Consider the following 18,241-nt stretch of genomic DNA (forward strand, 5'->3'; position numbering starts at 1 on the left):
CATATGCTACACCCGTCGGTGAAGAGAACGTGATGCCAATCCTGAGCGTTCGATTCGGCATGTTGTTGGGCCCATCTGTACGGCGCTGCATGGTGTCGTGGTTGCAAAGATGGACCTCGCCATGTACGTCGGGAGTGAAGTTGCGCATCATGCAGCCTATTGCGCACAGTTTGAGACGTAACACGACATCCTGTGGCTGCACGAAAAGCATTATTCAACATGGTGGCGTTGCTATCAGGGTTCCTCCGAGCCATAATTCGTAGGTAGCAGTCATCCACTGCAGTAGTAGCCCTTGGGCTGCCTGAGCGAGGCATATCATCGACAGTTCCTGTCTCTCTGTATCTCCTGCATGTTCGAACAACATCGCTTAGGTTCACTCCAAGAGGCCTGGACACTTCCCTTATTGAGAGGCCTTCCTGGCACAAAGTTACAATGCGGACGCGATAGAACCGCGGTAATGACCGTCAAGGCATGGTTGAACTACAGACAACACGTGCCATGTACCTTCTCCCTGGTGGAATGGCTGAAACTGATCGGCTGTCGGACCCCCTCCGCGTAATAGGCGCCGCTTATGCATGATTGTTTACGTCTCTGGGCAGGTTTAGTGACATCTCTGAACACTCAGAGGGACTGTGTCTGTGGTACAATATCTACAGTCAACGTCTATCTTCAGGAGTTCTGGGAGCCGGGGTGATACAAAACTTTTTTTAATGAGTGGTCATCGTTTACCGAGGTGCAGCAGTTGCTTGGGTTTCGCACCCAGCCGCACACTCCCAGGTCTAACGTAGCCTTGTGCGGTTGCAGCGTATCCACGGCGGCGGCGGCGGCGCCCCCCTGGACGTGCACCTGGTGGGCCACAGCCTGGGGGCGCACATCTCCGCCTTCGCCAGCAACCACCTGCTGGACGCCACGGGCTCCAGGGTCCGCAGGATCACAGGTCAGTGGGCGGCCTCTTGGGCGCGTGCGTCTACACTGTGTTTACACGGACCGAAATGTGCATTTTGTCTATGGTGGACGGGTAGTTACTAAGTTAGCAATAGAATAATTTTACCATCATTATTGTTTCATCCTCATTGCCCATTATCTCTCTTAATCAAGGCTACTGGATGAGAATTACTGCGATATGGTTCGTGATTCTTGATTTTAATTTTGCAGGTGCATTCTTTGATCAAACAAGGTGTTTTTGAAAATACACTGCACAACAGAATTAAAGGATCACCTTTTCGAAACATTGCAGTTGTCTCCCACTGCGATGCATCAGTTTGAAATTTGGCTCAAAGATGACCGCAACGTGTGTAACACCCCTTAGAAAAATTAAGAATGACAGTGCTGGTAAACCTGTTACATTATTTGATTTTCAAACAGCTGAGCAAAACTGAACGTACTCAGACATTTATCTCTTTACTTATTCTGATCAACAGTAAACTGACACACAATATTATTATTATTATTATTATTATTATTTTAGCGCAACGCATTCTGACTTAATAATTAATTCCTACAAAAGAATGGCCCTGACTAACAATAACCTATACCTTTCATGTATCACTTACGTCACAAAAATCTTCGTTACTCAAACTACTGCAATACAGCGTGCGCCAATACTACCAGCTAAATAAAAGATTCTAACTACTGATAGGCATAGTTAGCAAATGAAAGATTTTGATGGTGAACAAACAATGTTTTTACCTTAATAGTGTTCAAAAGGCATTATATATATATATATATATATATATATATATATATATATATATATATATATATATAGGGTGAGTCACCTAACGTTACCGCTGGATATATTTCGTAAACCACATCAAATACTGACGAACCGATTCCACAGCCCGAACGTGAGGAGAGGGGCTAGTGTAATTGTTTAATACAAACCATACAAAAATGCACGGAAGTATGTTTTTTAACACAAACCTACGTTTTTTAAATGGAACCACGTTAGTTTTGTTAGCACATCTGAACATATAAACAAATACGTAATCAGTGCCATTTGTTGCATTGTAAAATGTTTATTACATCCGGAGATATTGTAACCTAAAGTTGACGCTTGAGTACCACTCCTCCGCTGCAACATACATCGCGTTTCTACAGAATGATCTGCCAACGTTGCTCGAAAATGTCCCACCGGAAACGCGTCGACGTATGTGGTATCAGCATGATGGTGCACCTGCACATTCAGAAATTAACACCAGGCTGACCCTTGACAGGATGTTCGACGGGCGTTTCATAGGACGTGGAGGACGCATAAATTGGCCAGCCAGTTCTCCTGATCTTACACCTCTGGACTTCTTTCTGTGGGGTACGTTAAAGGAGAATGTGTACCGTAATGTGCCTACGACCCCAGAGGATATGAAACAACGTATTATGGCAGCCTGCGGCGACATTACACCAGATGTACTGCGGCGTGTACGACATTCATTACGCCAGAGATTGCAGTTGTGTGCAGCAAATGATGGCCACCAAATTGAAAATCTATTGGCGTGACATGTCGGGACACACTCTATTCCACTCCGTAATTGAAAACGGAAACCACATGTGTACGTGTACCTCACCCCTCATGGTAATGTACATGTGCGTCAGTGAAAAAGACCAATAAAAATGTGTTAGCATGTGGACGTAATGTGCTGTTCCAGTCTCTTCTGTACCTAAGGTCCATCACCGTTCCCTTTGGATCCCTACGTAATTCGGTGCTCCCCGATACACACGATCGAACAGCGGAGGAGTGGTACTCAAGCGTCAACTTTAGGTTACAATATCTCCGGATGTAATTAACATTTTACAGTGCAACAAACGGCAATGATTACGTATTTGTTTATATGTTCAGATGTGCTAACAAAACTAACGGGGTTCCATTTTTAAAAAACGTAGGTTTGTGTTAAAAAACATACTTCCGTGCATTTTTGTATGGTTTGTATTAAACAATTACAATAGCCCCTCTCCTCACGTTCGGTCTGTGGAATCGGTTCGTCAGTATTTGATGTGGTTTACGAAATATATCCAGCGGTAACGTTAAGTGACTCACCTTGTATGTAAAATCTGTTCATGACATTCAGTCTTACAAATTTCCTTTTACTGACAGGCACACGTCCAGATCGTCCGCTCTCAAAACTCTGCCATCTCACTCCCCACATCCACCACTGCTGGGGGCTCACCTCCAACTGCACAACGCTACACGCTGTTCATATCCAACTTCCCAACTGTACAATAGCGAATATTCCAACAATGCAAACCAGCCACAGATTTCACACAGCACAGTCAGTGATTTCCATACAGAGCGCTACGTGGCGTTACCAACATAAAAACCTAAACAGCCTACTTACACGTGTAATGGTGCAAAAGCGTTGTACCTTGTGACATCACCCTCGGGCTCAGTGACACTTCTACAAGCAAGGTGTCGACACATGCGAAAAAAGGGCCAGAGGTTCATGTGACATGTAAAGTGGGCTAAAGATGTCCCATTGGCAGCTGTGGTGTGATTACGGAGGAGTGTACGAAAATGAATCATGCGTGACCTCAATGACACTTCCTCCCCTTCCCCCGAACATCTATAGAGAAATTTAAAACTGTGCCTTTGCAGAAAAAAACTTCCGAAGTAGTATTAAGCGCCTGCAGAAAGGCAACTGGCACTGGAGTTTTATCTAGTGGTTGCCTACATGCAGGGATGTAGCAGTACTTCTAACGTTTTCTCCGTAAAGGTGTGTTTTGGAATTCTCAATAATTGGGAGCGGCTGCCACCGAGGTTATTACCGAACTGGGGTCTTACAGGACCCAATTTTTGCCGTTTCATTCACGCGTGTATTACTGTCGCAGACCTCCGTGATCACATCATAGGAGGGCGAGAAATAGAAGCACTGAAGAAGCATAAGTCCCCTTTGCTGCATCGGATCATGTTCAAATTTCGTCGAATGGTTTTGAGTGGTACCTGGTAGTTACACCCTGTACACCAGAGCAAGAAGGAGTGAGGTCGCATTCAGTGGGGTTGCTAGTCCACAATGTCTTTAGAGAAGGTTTGAAGCGTCAGGCGATGTCAGGACTGCCAACGATTGCCAAGAACGTCTTCCTGTGGCGTTATCACACCGCAAACTCGTTTTTCTATCGACAGATGTGTGGGAATCAGCACAAAAGGATGATTTCATTGACCCCTTTACGCTACCCGCTGAGGCCTTTTCCTGTCGATTCCGAGCGGCGATGTGTGTTTTCTTCGGCCACTGCTCGTAAGAAAACTGCTTGATTTCTACGCTGGGCGACGCGGTTCTGACCTCCATCGCAGAGCCGTCATATGAGGGGGCGAAAGGTGGGTAAGAGGTATTGTGACGACCCTCCCTTCGTGTGACACTTCCACGGCGGCATTGGCCAGATTTATGATTAAATTTGGTACCAATGGGGCAGCATTAGCCCGCTTTACATGTCATATGAACTTCTGGCCTCTGGCCTTTTTTTCGCATCATTACAGAAGAAGGTTCATACATCGCGCAGGGAGACAGTTATTTAAATTTGTAGTTCCCTCTTCTTGTCGAAAACGCATTAACCTCATGCTGGCACACGCAGAGCTCATGTTATCTTCACTAACAAATCCCTTCACTTCTCTCCATTGTTTATCTTCACACGAAGACAGCTTTCTTAAAATCTACTTTACATTTCATTTCAGTTAACCAATCAATATTAGCCGAGCGGTCTCAGGCGCTTCAGTCATAGACTGTGCGGCTGGTCCCGGCGGAGGTTCGAGTCCTCCCTCGGGCATGAGTGTGTGTGTTTGTCCATAGGATAATTTAGGTTAAGTACCGTGTAAGCTTAGGGACTGATGACCTTAGCAGTTAAGTCCCACAAGATTTCACACACATTTGAACATTTGAACCAATCGATACCGAGAATTCGGCCAATATTAAGAGAGCCAAAATCAGTACGGTCTGCTTGTACTCATCTTCCTGACTTTTGAGCTTTAGTAGTGCCTGATGTTTGATGTGTTTGCTACGATTACCTACAGCAATGACAATAAGCACACCATCATCAACAAATGCTGCGAAGGCAACCAGATTGTCGGTAGGTATCCACCGGCATGTGCTACCTGATATGTTCCAAAACGCCGCGCATAAAAACGGGATTCTCGGGTTCTACTGGTGATGGAAAGGTAGGTCCAAGTGTTCTGGATAGTCCTTGGGCTAGGGACCATTTGTATACCCAATAGAAGGATGATCTTAGTGTCATTATCCTACAGTACAGCGTCAAAGTTTGAATATTAGATACCTCCTCTAGCTTCGGCAAACAGAGCAGATCGGTTGATTCTTTTTGAATTTGATCTCGTCTACGGTGCACCATGAAGTGCTTATGGAGGCATCATTTAGTTCATGAGCGGTTTATGAGAAAGGTGAAAAACGCGTTTTTCACCACTTTTTCGCTGTCAGGAGCGGATATCTAAATATCTAACCGAAGCAAATTGCTCAAAATTTAGTGGTATATTCATTAGCCGTTTGTCTAGAAGTGCCATGTTACCGTTTACAAAAATTTTTATCCGCTATGGGGAAACAGCCGAACACATGGTTTTTGGGTACCAGCCCGATCCACGGATTCCAAGACAGCTATGCACAGCAAATGGCTAGAACTTCTACAATACATTCCTAAGAACCCGATCTCGGACGAACCTGAAAATTTTCTTGATATATTTATCCGTTTCTGAGGTACAGATGTTCAAAGTTACCCTACTTGTACACGTAAAATGCACACGAAATATACGGTGTGGGGCGAAAACGCTTCTTATGAAGTGACGTAGTGTCTCTCGTATCATCAGAAGGATTCTGGGAACCTCATATTATAGTACTGAAGCACATGCAAAACTTTTGCATAAAATCCGGTAAGAGGTGTAAAATTGTGCACCTTTGTGCTATCCCAATTTCATATAAGCAAACTATCAAAATTTTACTGACCCATAAAATTCTTTTCACATGTGACACGCTGTAGCGGGGGGGGGGGGGGGGGGGGGGGGGGGGGAAAGAAGGGAACCAGCGGAAAAATGCTCTTTCGGAGCATAGAAAAGGCTAATAGGCTCTTGTTAATACTCTGACTGAAGAGTCAGGTACCAGCTTCCCCATTCTACCTTGATCAGAATCATCGAAAATTTTCTTAAAAATTTTAGCATGCGAACACATTCACACTTTTCGTGCTGAGATAGAAGAAGACAGTGGTAGTTGGAAAGAGCTGGAGAAATAAGTAGTGGAAGATAGGAGCCAGCCGCGCGGTCTCAGGCGCTTTGTCACGGTCCGTGCGGCTCCTCCCGTCGGAGGTTCAAGTCCTCCCTCGGGCATGAGTGTGTGTGTTGTCCTTAGCGTAAGTTAGTTTAAGTTAGATTAAGTAGTGTGTAGGCTTAGGGCCTGATGACAGTTGTTTGGTCCCATAAGACCTTACCACAAATTTCCAATTTTCCAAAAATAGGAGACAGTGGTTGTAGTATAGAAAGAGCAAAGACCACGATGGCTGTGTGTGTGAGAAAGAGCGGGACACAGTGGAAGCGGTACATAGTTGACAGTGACAAAACAGTGCTAGGGAAAGAGTGAAGGAGGTAGTGCCAATGAGAGAAGAATAAAAAGAGATAGTGGAAGTGGTTGAGAGCCAGTAATAGTGAGAGATGGAGTCTACGACAATGACAATGGGAAAGAGAGAGATAGTGACAGTGGAAAGAGTTAGCAGCAGTGGGAAGGAATGAATGAGATGGTAACAGTAAGAGAGAGCAAGAGGGAGACAGTGACAGCGAAGGAAGGAGGATTGGGTTTAACGTCCCGTCAACATCGACGTGATGAAATATTGTGTCAAGGATGGAGAAGGAAATTGGCTGGCGATTCAGGGAAATTTTCGGAATCTTTTAAAAGAGGAGCATATTAGCCTTTTTCATGCTATTATAGCATAGCCTCCGGAAAAAAAGAGTATAAATTAAATTATCGATACACAACAATGGAAGCGCTATATGCGCTCTCAGAATAGTAATGTGTAGTATCTTTGTCATTTGGTACAGAAGGGATGAACGTTTTTTCTTTCATTGCCTTCTTGGTTCTGATGTTCTAGCTGACGGACGATTATTGTTCACGGTCCGTAACTAAGACAATTATCTGTAATAATATTAGTAATATTTTGAATATATATATATATATATATATATATATATATATATATATATATATATATATATAAATAATCATTCAAAATTGTGGTTTTGTCAGTAGCAAGTGCCTTACCTGCCCATGATTTAGCTACGTAATAATTAGATGTTGCCCTGGCCATTTTGTATAGGCTCATTGTCGTAGCGACGCCATTAACAATAAAAATGATATATGCCGTTTTAATAATTTATTGCTAAAAGTATTAAAAAATAATCTCAATAAATACTAAACGGCATCTTGTAATATTTTCCAATTGCACATAGGCACCTATCCTGTAGCATCAAGCCTCACAGAAAAAAATAATTAGGCATTGTGTTTAATTGGCTTATCGCCTAATATTAAAGAAAGTTTTTTCTTAATCCACCGTGAGTAAGATGGATGTCTTCACGTTGGAATACGTATGGTATTTCTGGCGATAGCGCCCTGAGAAAATTTAGCCGTGGCTTTTAACAAACATAAAAGAGTATTTTTAACAAAACGCTTCATTCAGTTATCAGAGTGTTCTCTTTCATTCAAAAAAAAAAAGTTACGCGATACTATACAGAAGCATTTATGTGCTGTTTCAGTTATGAAACTAAATTTTACGATCCACTAAGGCATTCATAATTATTCCGCTTATTTCCACTTCTACAAAAACCATTAAGATTTCTTTATCATTCCCTTCTTCATCTCTGTGTAGGTCTTCCTTCACATCTGTGATAAGTTCGCATTTAATGGCTTTCATTGTGACATCTGACGCGTTTCTCACATCAGTGTAGCAGCAGGCCGTTGCCGAAACTTTATTTAGTTTACCGTCACTCTCGCGGGTTGCGTTCGCGGCAAATAGCGAGATAGTTCGGCGCCCCGTCTCCTGCATACTCCGATCGATTAGGTTGATGATTTGGGTAAATCCGTTCTATGGGTCATATTCGTCCCTTAGTTGCCTGCTGTCGTCTCATCGACCTAATCTACTTGGTCGTCCATAATCCTGAAATTCTCCTCGTGATGGCCCAGTATAGCGATTTTGGTGATCGTCTTATTTCTCTCTCGTTGTTCTCATTCTGTTACGAGGACTTCAGTACGATCGACCACTAAACACACTTGTTCCGTATTCAAATGCGGGCTGAGTGCCAACTCTTTACATAAAACGAGTGGTAACTTCTGTGTTAAAATTGATACTAATTCTTTCTTTTTAACCGGTTCGCCGAGGTATGCATTGCCATATCAGTTTTCTGTGTTTACTCTCGCATAATACCGTGATGGCTTGCCTAGTTCGGGGGTGTAAGAATTTTTTATTTTATGGCACACCGTTTTTCTCGAAAACAAAATTTATTTAAGAACGCTGTTTCCATTTCTTTGTACGTGAAATAGTTGTCGAATACACTAATACCCCAGATATGTGCTTCACCTTTCATGTGGATGAAGCACGTATCTTTTTTAGTTTGTTCAGTTTAATGTTTCGGAAATGGATGTTTGAACTGTTTTATGAAAGCTGGGGGTAGACACTAAGTTTGGGAACATATTCTTGGAAATTTAGGGCACTCATCTAAATGTCTACAATTACTTGCGGCACATCAACTATGTTACAACAGATTATCGTAGCTCTGCATTAATAGCTTTCCGTACAAAGTCTTTACTCACTTCCTTCGATCCTTCCTTGCATTCCAAGAATTTCCTGCGTAGTGTGTGTACTTTGCTGCTCAACTCACTCCACTGCGTCTGAATCCCACCCATTAATTTTAGAATCGTCTCTTTGTTGCTGCGGCAAGCACTTTTTGCGCGCGCTGTTTCGCCATTGTGGACACGAATTTTAACACGAGCCTCGTTATCGAACATTTTCGTTTGTTCACAGTGTTCGTCAATCTGTGTCTTAAAATCTTGTTTTTCAGCTTTGAGTCCCTCACGTTTGATCTGAAATTGATTTCAGAGTTTATCATTCTTTTGATTAAATGTGTTACTGTGCTCCGTTCACAGACTACCAATTATATTTCATAATTTATTGCAACAGATTATCGTAGCTCTGCATTAATAGCTTCCCTTTTAATTTCCTGTCGAGTGTCTTAGATTTCTTGACGAGAGTTTTTAATTTCTTAACGAGAGTCGTTAACTTCTAGCATAAACACTAGCATTAAATGATTGCTTAGACAGTTCGTTGTAACACCCCGCCCGTCACTTAGCTGGTTTTGGCGTGTGTTCACCCCAACTAATTGACTAACAGATCAACAGAGAGTGCAAAACTGCCGCAATATCGGATAACGCAAAAAAGTAATATGGCCCTGTGACCCCTGATTAAACTGCGGTGGCAGTGTTGACATTAATTTATTCGGAATTGATCACTTTTAACTAAAAAGGTGTTCACATTGATGTTATATTCAGCTATTGAACACCAGATGCAAATGTTGAACATAAAATTAATGAAGAAAGTGACTTGGGATTTCAACTACTTGATTGAAAACAGATGCAGTCGATTAGCACAAATTTATTTTAACTCCCTACCTTCAATCATCACATTACAAGACTCTCCTATCAGGCAGTGGTAATAAATTGCGTTTGCATGGAGTAAAGCGTGATAACTCAAAAGTAATTCCTATCGACTGACCCAGGCGTAATGCGAAGTGCAGGAAGAATTCTACAATACACGGCCCATGAAACCCTCATGGAAACTTTGCTGAAGTGATCCAACAAATTAATCAGTGGCTGGAGAGGGCGCAATATCACCGAATACAGCGTGGCGGAGCGGCGTCGTTGTGCAGACGTCGGCCGACCTCATGATGCTGCAAGGCTGCGCTTGTCTATTCACTCCTAGCTATCTTGCTCAGTATATACCTGAACCAAAACTTCCTATCTCCAAGCTCAATCGTTCCATTTGCTAGGTCCTAAACTGCAGAGATGCTCACTCTTTCCCAGGCAAGCTGAGTAAAGAATGCCACGTCCGCACTCTAGGCAAGCTGGGAATGGAAGACCTACTGAGACTTCTGCCAGTCCGCTCTTCATCTCGGTTTCCCCTCCAGCAAAATCACTTACGCCAATTGCAGCGTAAGTCGCGTTAATTATGTGTCGCTTCCCAGTGCCGACCAATGTCTGCTATGGGAAGTGAACAAATTCCCACAAAATTTCCCTTCCTCTCAACTTCATCTATTTAGCTCCCCCCCAGAGGCCACCCATCAAGGTTAGCGGCTGCACAAACACCAAGTTTTCCGGAATTCTGACTCCAAGGAGAGTACTTAAAATCCCTTGGTCCTACGCTCCCATCGGAGGCCGGTGTATTTCATGCTGTCGCTCTTCACCTGATTTACTTCAGGCTCTGTGGACTGTGAATTGACTGCGAAGTTGGTATAGTCACGAACACGCATATTTTGACCTCTGTTGACCGCTCCACCGTAGCTTTGCGCAGCTTTCTCGCATGTTTCACAGAAAACGGGATGACGGACATTTATCAACAGGTGTGAAGTACTCCGTCTGTCTCCTGGTACAGCAGCATGGAGTCGGGGTCAACCACCCACTCACTGTCAGTCATCTTAAGGCGCCTGGAGGCCGCGCACCATTACCGCTTTCTCAGAGCTTGAGCCGCCCTAAGCTGCCTATTGTCGCTTCCCTTAGACGCTGCCCCGGACAGCCACGCTCAACTAGAAATGCTTCCCTGGGGTAAACTAGCATCCAGTAAATCGACTCGTTTCCACAAAGTTTTCATGTCGTGTAACTTACTTTAAAACCATCACCCGACATTAATTATTCCACTACGTCCATACTATACCCTCTACAAGATGCATTGTGCCTTGTCAGTCATTTTGTTCAGCCCTACTGCTCACTCAACGTGAGTTAGGTGATCTTTAATGACTTCATGTAAGGGGAATAGTTCTTGCCATCTTACGTAGCCCCTCTCTTCAAATCAATTTTGTAGTACAGGTGATGACTGCTATGGTGTTACCACCTGTGGTGCTAAATTAATATCTCCATAACTGGTATTTTTAATCCGTTTGCCTGAGTAGTTACGGGCGATTGATTACCACTGCCTCCTCTCTGATGCAAACTCCCACTCATTCCTAGGGTACCTGCCTTCAATGACTGGATTTACTGTTAAAGACATGGTCATTATTTAGTCTAATTTTACTTTAATCTGTGCCGATTCCTGAGACAATTGTTGGTCAGCGTACTCAAAAGAAAACTACAATTATATTACAAGGACACACGTCGCAAAGGGCAAATACACATGTTTAAGCACCTCTGTGCTTGTCATTTGAATGGCAAGACCCGCAATTATAACTTAAGGTCCATTCACTCTCAGTTATCCATCCGTACTCGACTTAAATTCCTAAATTCATGCGTGAACAATATTCATGTAACATTTTGTGAAGTTGATAGTGGTTGCTCTCATTCAATTATATGTGAAGGCCCATTTGATATTTTATAAATAAAGGTATTTTATCTCACTGTCTCTGGACGTTTATATTGTGCATGGTGTATGTGTCATCTTTATACAACTCAACAAGGTCTGGCCCAGACCAGTGTCTGGGGTTGTGTATACACATGTACCCTTTTTTTTATACGTATCTATAAAACACAACCAAAATAACAAGAATCCTCGCGTATTGAGCAACCACTGTTGTGTATTTGTAACAAGGTATAAGTATGAAATCTTATCCTAACACAAACAGACGTGTTATGACAAATATACGACGTTTTAACAAATGGCACATTTATAAAATCATAACCTTCCTATAACATAATTCATAAACAGAACAAATGAGTACGTTCGTTGTGGCGCATGTTATTCATTTGAATCCACACTGACACACTCACACACACGGCACAAGTTTCTTGCAGGAACAGAAGTGACATTAGTTCTGACTAGCAAGTTGAGGGATGGCTAACGGCTGAGAAGAGAGCAACGTCGATTACGGAGATGGCGCCACAGGTGCCCGCATGTTCTTGAGACAGGATGGCTCTCACCTAAGAGCTCGTTGTTGACATCTCGTCCGACAGGCACAAGATCCCATCGGTGCATCTATGATCGGTGACCTCTCGCGGCTCAGCCACAGGTCATTTCTCCTTCTATAGACCTTTTAGGGCAAGGGAGGGACCGTGATAAGACAAGAGCCTGTTCTTCGCTCAGGCCCTCAATGTTGGTGTCCTTAGGCACAAAAGGTCAGCTGGGCTGTCGCTCCACCTGACGTGGCGAGCAACAAATATAGAAACCTTCTTGGACCTCTTCATTGCTGCCCCCCGATCCGCACCGTGTACAGAGACCAGGACCGCCCTCTTTGTCGTACACAGAGGTGCTGGATGTCACCTCTCCTTAGCTGCTGAGTTGAACACCGTCCCCGTCGATTCAGGGTGTGGTCTGCATGCCATCATCATCGTCAGCTGTGAGCTCCCCTCATTGCTGTCGTCCTCGTTCCTTGTCAGCTCGTGTGCGGTGTGCCAGGTGTCGTAGCTTCAACTCCCTCTTGCTCAGTTACGCCACCTTAACACACTAAGACAACTAATTTTAGCACGTGGAAAGTGCTTATGTTTAACCATCAGTACCATACTTTTTTTATACATAAACGTAAAAATGAACAAGACAGCTTGCTTCACAGTCGCTCACACACACACACAATCAAGGAGTAGGGAATTAAGATTATTTGGACAGGATCCCATCATCATTTCTAACTACCAATTCCTACGGCTAACACGGTGTTGGCCAACCCGACTACATATCTACTATTTACTACTTTTTATCTCTAATCCTGTTTTTTCTTCTGAATTCCCTATGTGGCAAACGTCCCTCTTATTGTGCCTGCGAACATATATAAAACACAACAAACTTAGACATGTGTCAGTCTTACCAAGATTTTTGTTGGAAGTTTGGATAGCGCCCTTTATCGTGTTCTATTGCGACACTTCTTCTCTCCTCTATTTTCTTCCCGTTTTCTCCTTTTGTCACGAGTGGTTTTTAAGGCCTGTGAACATGTTTCGGATTAGCAATGTCATAATGGCACAACACAAATATAGCTCACTGCTCACACTCGCAGTTGTTACACTATCTTGGTATCAACAAGTATTTCTGGCGTATCAATGCTTCTCAATGCTTCTGTTCCTCTCGCCACGGGACTATAAGTCCCACCGCCACACCTTCACCTGCCCATGTTAGGCAAAATTTTTCTGCCTGCCTCATGTAGTACTATCACCGTCAGAGGGTGGTACGGGACTACAAGTCCCACCGCCACACCTCCAAAGTGAGTTGCAGTGACGCAGTCACTGCCCTGTGGAAATTTACTGCTTCACCAACACAGTTAGACCGCAATAGACCGGTGATGCTGTATTGTAACATATCACCCCGGACTACAAGTCCATTTAAAAAAAAAAAAAAAAAAAAAAAAATGCTTCTGTTCGCTCTGTAGATGATTACATCCCGTTCATTTTAACATACACTGGGTGCTCTAATTCACGCAACTGCGCATAGCTGTCCACCTCTTACTTATTCAGGAGAATACGAGATGCGTCGGTGCGTCCTCGTAACGACCCACGGGACTGGCCACCTTAAATATGCTCTCCAATGACGGAGATACAATTACGGGAACCTTTCTGTAATTTACAGACTTCCTAAGTTATCTTTCTCTAGGTGTACGCCCAGAAATACTTGTATTCCATTCGTTAATCATGTGTTTTTACGTAATAATCTAGTGCTTCACTTTCTCAGCATCGAAAGGAGGAGGAGGAGATTAGTGTTTAACGTCCCGTCGACAACGAGGTCATTAGAGACGGAGCGCAAGCTCGGGTAAGGGAAGGATGGGGAAGGGAATCGGCCGCGCCCTTTCAAAGGAACCATCCCGGCATTTGCCTGAAGCGATTTAGGGAAATCACGGAAAACCTAAATCAGGATGGCCGGAGACGGGATTGAACCGTCGTCCTCCCGAATGCGAGTCCAGTGTGCTAACCACTGCGCCACCTCGCTCGGTCAGCATCGAGAGGCGAGATATCATTATTAATAATAAAACACAAAATATAGGCACATATAAACGAGACATTCTACCACTAAGATCAGTATATACACAAACAAACAAGACACTTTAACAAAATCCTTATTCTAAGCCTATATTTACTACGTCCGCGCTCTGGTCTAGTCATTCGTAATCCTGCCCGTGAAGGGAGATGGACCAGGCTTCGGAGGGCGGACTTCGACCTCTTCCTGGTTGTTACTTTGGTAACCATTATTCCTGTCCCTTCCTGATTGTTGGTTACCGCCCCAAGTCCTTTGTAATATATTATGTTTCACCGGAGAGTGTCGCTCTTCTTACGTGTACCTTCTTTTCGAGTTTCCATTACTTTTATCTTGATTGTGGCCGTTGTAGTTCGGCACTGGCCTACTATCCCACTGAGGTCCATTATTGCGACGGTTGTTATTTTGTTCACGCTGTCGGGGTTTCTCCCGCGCCTGTTCCTCTTGAAATGCGAATTCCAGTTTGCGCAAAATGCCCTTAAATAACTCAGTATCGCTACCACAACGACCGGCAAGTAATTGTTGATACGAGATGGGAAGTTTCATGTAGCATAATCTGATGATTTCCGCACCGCTACATGGGTTGTCTAGGTACTGGTTCCTTTTTGTCATATTTTCAAAAAAATTGACCAGACTCCGGTACCCAGCCCGCTCCATATCTCTGGACATCATAATTTCTTGTTTGATCCGTTCTTGGGTTTCTTTAGACCAATACTTGCCCAAGAAGGCATTTTAGAATTCTTCGAACGAGACGCTCGTCTTCGCTACATTTCTCATGTACTCAGCGGTCGCGTCCTCCATATGGGAGCACACAAAATCCAGCTGGGACATCAATGGCCAGTGTGGGGGCAAAGATAACTCGAATTGTCCCATAAAAGTTTTTGGATGCAAGCTACTACCTTCGTCCTTGTAGTGATTGAACTTTCATACTGATACAAAATGTTTGTAGTCAAACCGGTCATCATTCCAGTTATTTCGCCCGTTCTTACGATTCGTTTGAACTTCGGGATGTGGACTAATTCGTTCCGACACACTATCGTCATCTCGCCCCCTCTGTTTGTTCGACAGTTGTTCGGTACATCTAATCAGCCGACAGCACTTGTGCTCACTGGACTGCTGCGCGCTCTCCGTGTTTACCTCGGTCGTTGCCTCAGAGCTGTGAATCAAGGCGTGGCTCCCGCTGCTTATAGTGTCAACTTTGTCACACCGTGAAGCGGTTATCTGTGTTCCGGCAACTGACGGTTCAGTCGACGCAGTACTTACACCCTTCTTCTTTCCTAATGTCTCTGTAATGAGACGTTTTACCTCGTCCGCTAAATTTCTTTTTAATATCGCCACCTCCTCTTTCAACATCTCGTTAGGCCCTATGTCCGGTTGCTGCTTTTCTTCGACACGTTTTATCCGGCTTTGTAGCCTTGATAACATGACCTTTCCTACTTTTGCCGTGCTTTGCGTGGAGTCCCTAGTTTCTCTCGTTTTTTCCTTGCACCTTTCGCAATTAATTTGGCTTCAATTGACGTTCGTTTGATGATGACAATCTCTTTCTTTATTTTGACGCCGAGATTCTTTACCTCCTCTTTTACTTGCTCTTTCAACTCCGAATTCGCCTTTTTAATTTCGGCATTAAGGTTGGCGCTCTGCTCTTTCAGCTCCGAATTCGCCTTTTTAATTTCGGCATTAAGGTTCTCTTTCAGCTCCGAATTCGCCTTTTTAATTTCGGCATTAAGATTGGCGCTCTGCTCTAAGTTCACCGTTTGCATTTGTTGCAACAGGTCCGTAATGTTTTTGAGAGTAGCTGCATTTTGATCCTCGTCCTTTTGTGGTTGAAAATGCGACTCTTCTCCTCTGTTCTGAGGAACCCTTCGATATGTAGACAAGTACCGTCTCCGCGCCCCCGTCGGATCACTTGTGAATGAATCGTTTGATAATCGTCGGACACCGTTTTGTTCCAACACACTCTGGCTTCTTAGGCTGGATCTTCCATACTTATGGATTAATACTGTACTCCATGCGTCCCCCGAGCCCTCAGTATCACTGCCTGAATCAACGTCCTTGCTATTCAGCGGACTAAACCAGTCTTGAGACACTGTTTCAGGAAGTTGCAACTCGCGTTCGACACGCTCATCGGTAGAGCTTTCCCTACTATAACCCATGTTCTCCCGAGTAACGGTCTGATTATATTTTGCCGTTGTCTTGGCTTTTCCCTTCGTTATCATTTGCACTTTTATGTTACACGAAAACTCAAAATCCAAGTACCCCTTACACTCAATAATTAGATAACGCAAAACATATATCAGGACACAAATTGATACACTGGGTGTGAGCAGTGACCCGACAAATAGTTCATGAAGCATTCCCCAAAAGGTCTAGTACCGATGATTGTGTTCTGTGTGCTCAGCGTCAGCTGATTACGGCACTGCACATCATAAGTACTCCAACAAATCACAAATATATTGCATACGCACCTATAAATGTCAATTTGAAAGGACAGCACATGAAGAAGATAATGTAACTTATTGTAACTAATGCTACCCGTTTTTTCGATTTGAAATGGGTAAGCAATGGATCATGGGGAAAAATTTCCTTTTTCAAGACTACTTCCTAGCAAATCCCAAGGTATCGTATCCAGGCATGGGATGGACATATGTAACACCCCACCTGTCACTTAGCTGATTTTGGCGTGTGTTCACCCCAACTAATTGACTAACAGATCAACAGAGAGTGCAAAACTGCCGCAATATCGGATAATGCAAAAAAGTAATATGGCCCTGTGACTCCTGATTGAATTGCGGTGGCAGTGTTGACATTAATTTATTCGGAATTGATCACTTTTAATTAAAAAGGGGTTCACATTGATGTTATATTCAGCTGTTGAACACCAGATGCAAATGTTGAACATAAAATTAATTAAGAAAGTGACTTGGGATTTCAAGTACTTGATTGAAAACAGATGCAGTCGATTAGCACAAATTTATTTTAACTCCCTACCTTCAATCATCACATTACAAGACTCTCCTATCAGGCAGTGGTAATAAATTGCGTTTGCATGGAGTAAAGCGCGATAACTCAAAAGTAGTTCCTATCGACTGACCCAGGCGTAATGGGAAGTGCAGGAAGTATTCTGCAATACACGGCCCATGAAACCCTCATGGAAACTTTGCCAACGTGATCCAACAAATTAATCAGTGGCCGGAGAGGGCGCAATATCACCGAATACAGCGTGGCGGAGCGTCGTCGTTGTGCAGACGTCGGCCGACCTCGTGGTACTGCAAGGCTGCGCTCGTCTATTCACTCCTAGCTATCTTGCTCAGTATATAGCTGAACCAAAACTTCCTATCTCCAAGCTCAATCGTTCCATTTGCTAGGTCCTGAACTGCAGAGATGCTCACTCTTTCCCAGGCAAGCTGAGTAAAGAATGCCACGTCCGCACCCTACGCAAGCTGGGAACAGAAGACCTCTACTGAGACTTCTGCCAGTTGCTCTTCGCCTCGGTTTCCCCTCCAGCAAAATCACTTATGCCAATTGCAGCACAAGTCGCGTTAATTATGCGTCGCTTCCCAGTGCCAACCAATGCCTGCTCTAGGAAGTGAACAAATTCCCACAAAATTTCCCTTCCTCTCAACTTCTTCTATTTAGCTCCCCCAAGAGGCCACCCATCAAGGTTAGCGGCTGCACAAACACCAAGTTTTCCGGAATTCTGACTCCCAGGAGAGTACTTCAAATTCCTTGATTCTATGTTCCATCGGAGGCCGGCGTATTTCATGCTGTCACTCTTCACCTGATTTACTTCAGGCTCTGTGGACCATGAATTCACTGCGAAGTTGCTATAGTCACGAACACGCATATTTTGACCTCTGTTGACCGCTCCACCGTAGCTTTGTGTGGCTCTATCACATGTTTCACAGAAAACGGGACGACGGACATCTATCAACAGGTGTAAAGTTCTCCGTCTGTTTCCCGGTACAGCAGCATGGAGCAGGGGTCAACCACCCACTCACTGTCAGTCATCTTAAGGCGGCTGGAGGCTGTGCACCGTTACCGCTTTCTCAGAGCTTGAGCCGCCCTAAGCTGCCTATTGTCGCTTCCCTTAGCCGCTCCCCCGGCCGGCCATGCTCAACTCTAA

General features: G+C 44.0%; 1 protein-coding gene across 1 annotated transcript in view; it reads left to right on the forward strand.

The window, feature by feature from the left end:
• LOC126416368 (pancreatic triacylglycerol lipase-like) overlaps window positions 1–18,241 on the forward strand; it is a 247,527-nt gene that overhangs the window by 152,380 nt on the left and 76,906 nt on the right. Inside the window, exon 5 of the mRNA XM_050084048.1 lies at window positions 805–937. Coding sequence (XP_049940005.1) covers window positions 805–937 — 133 coding nt within the window. The remainder of the gene's footprint in view (window positions 1–804; window positions 938–18,241) is intronic.

Source organism: Schistocerca serialis, chromosome 8 (assembly GCF_023864345.2).
Source record: "Schistocerca serialis cubense isolate TAMUIC-IGC-003099 chromosome 8, iqSchSeri2.2, whole genome shotgun sequence".
In the NCBI taxonomy this organism is placed as follows: domain Eukaryota; kingdom Metazoa; phylum Arthropoda; class Insecta; order Orthoptera; family Acrididae; genus Schistocerca; species Schistocerca serialis.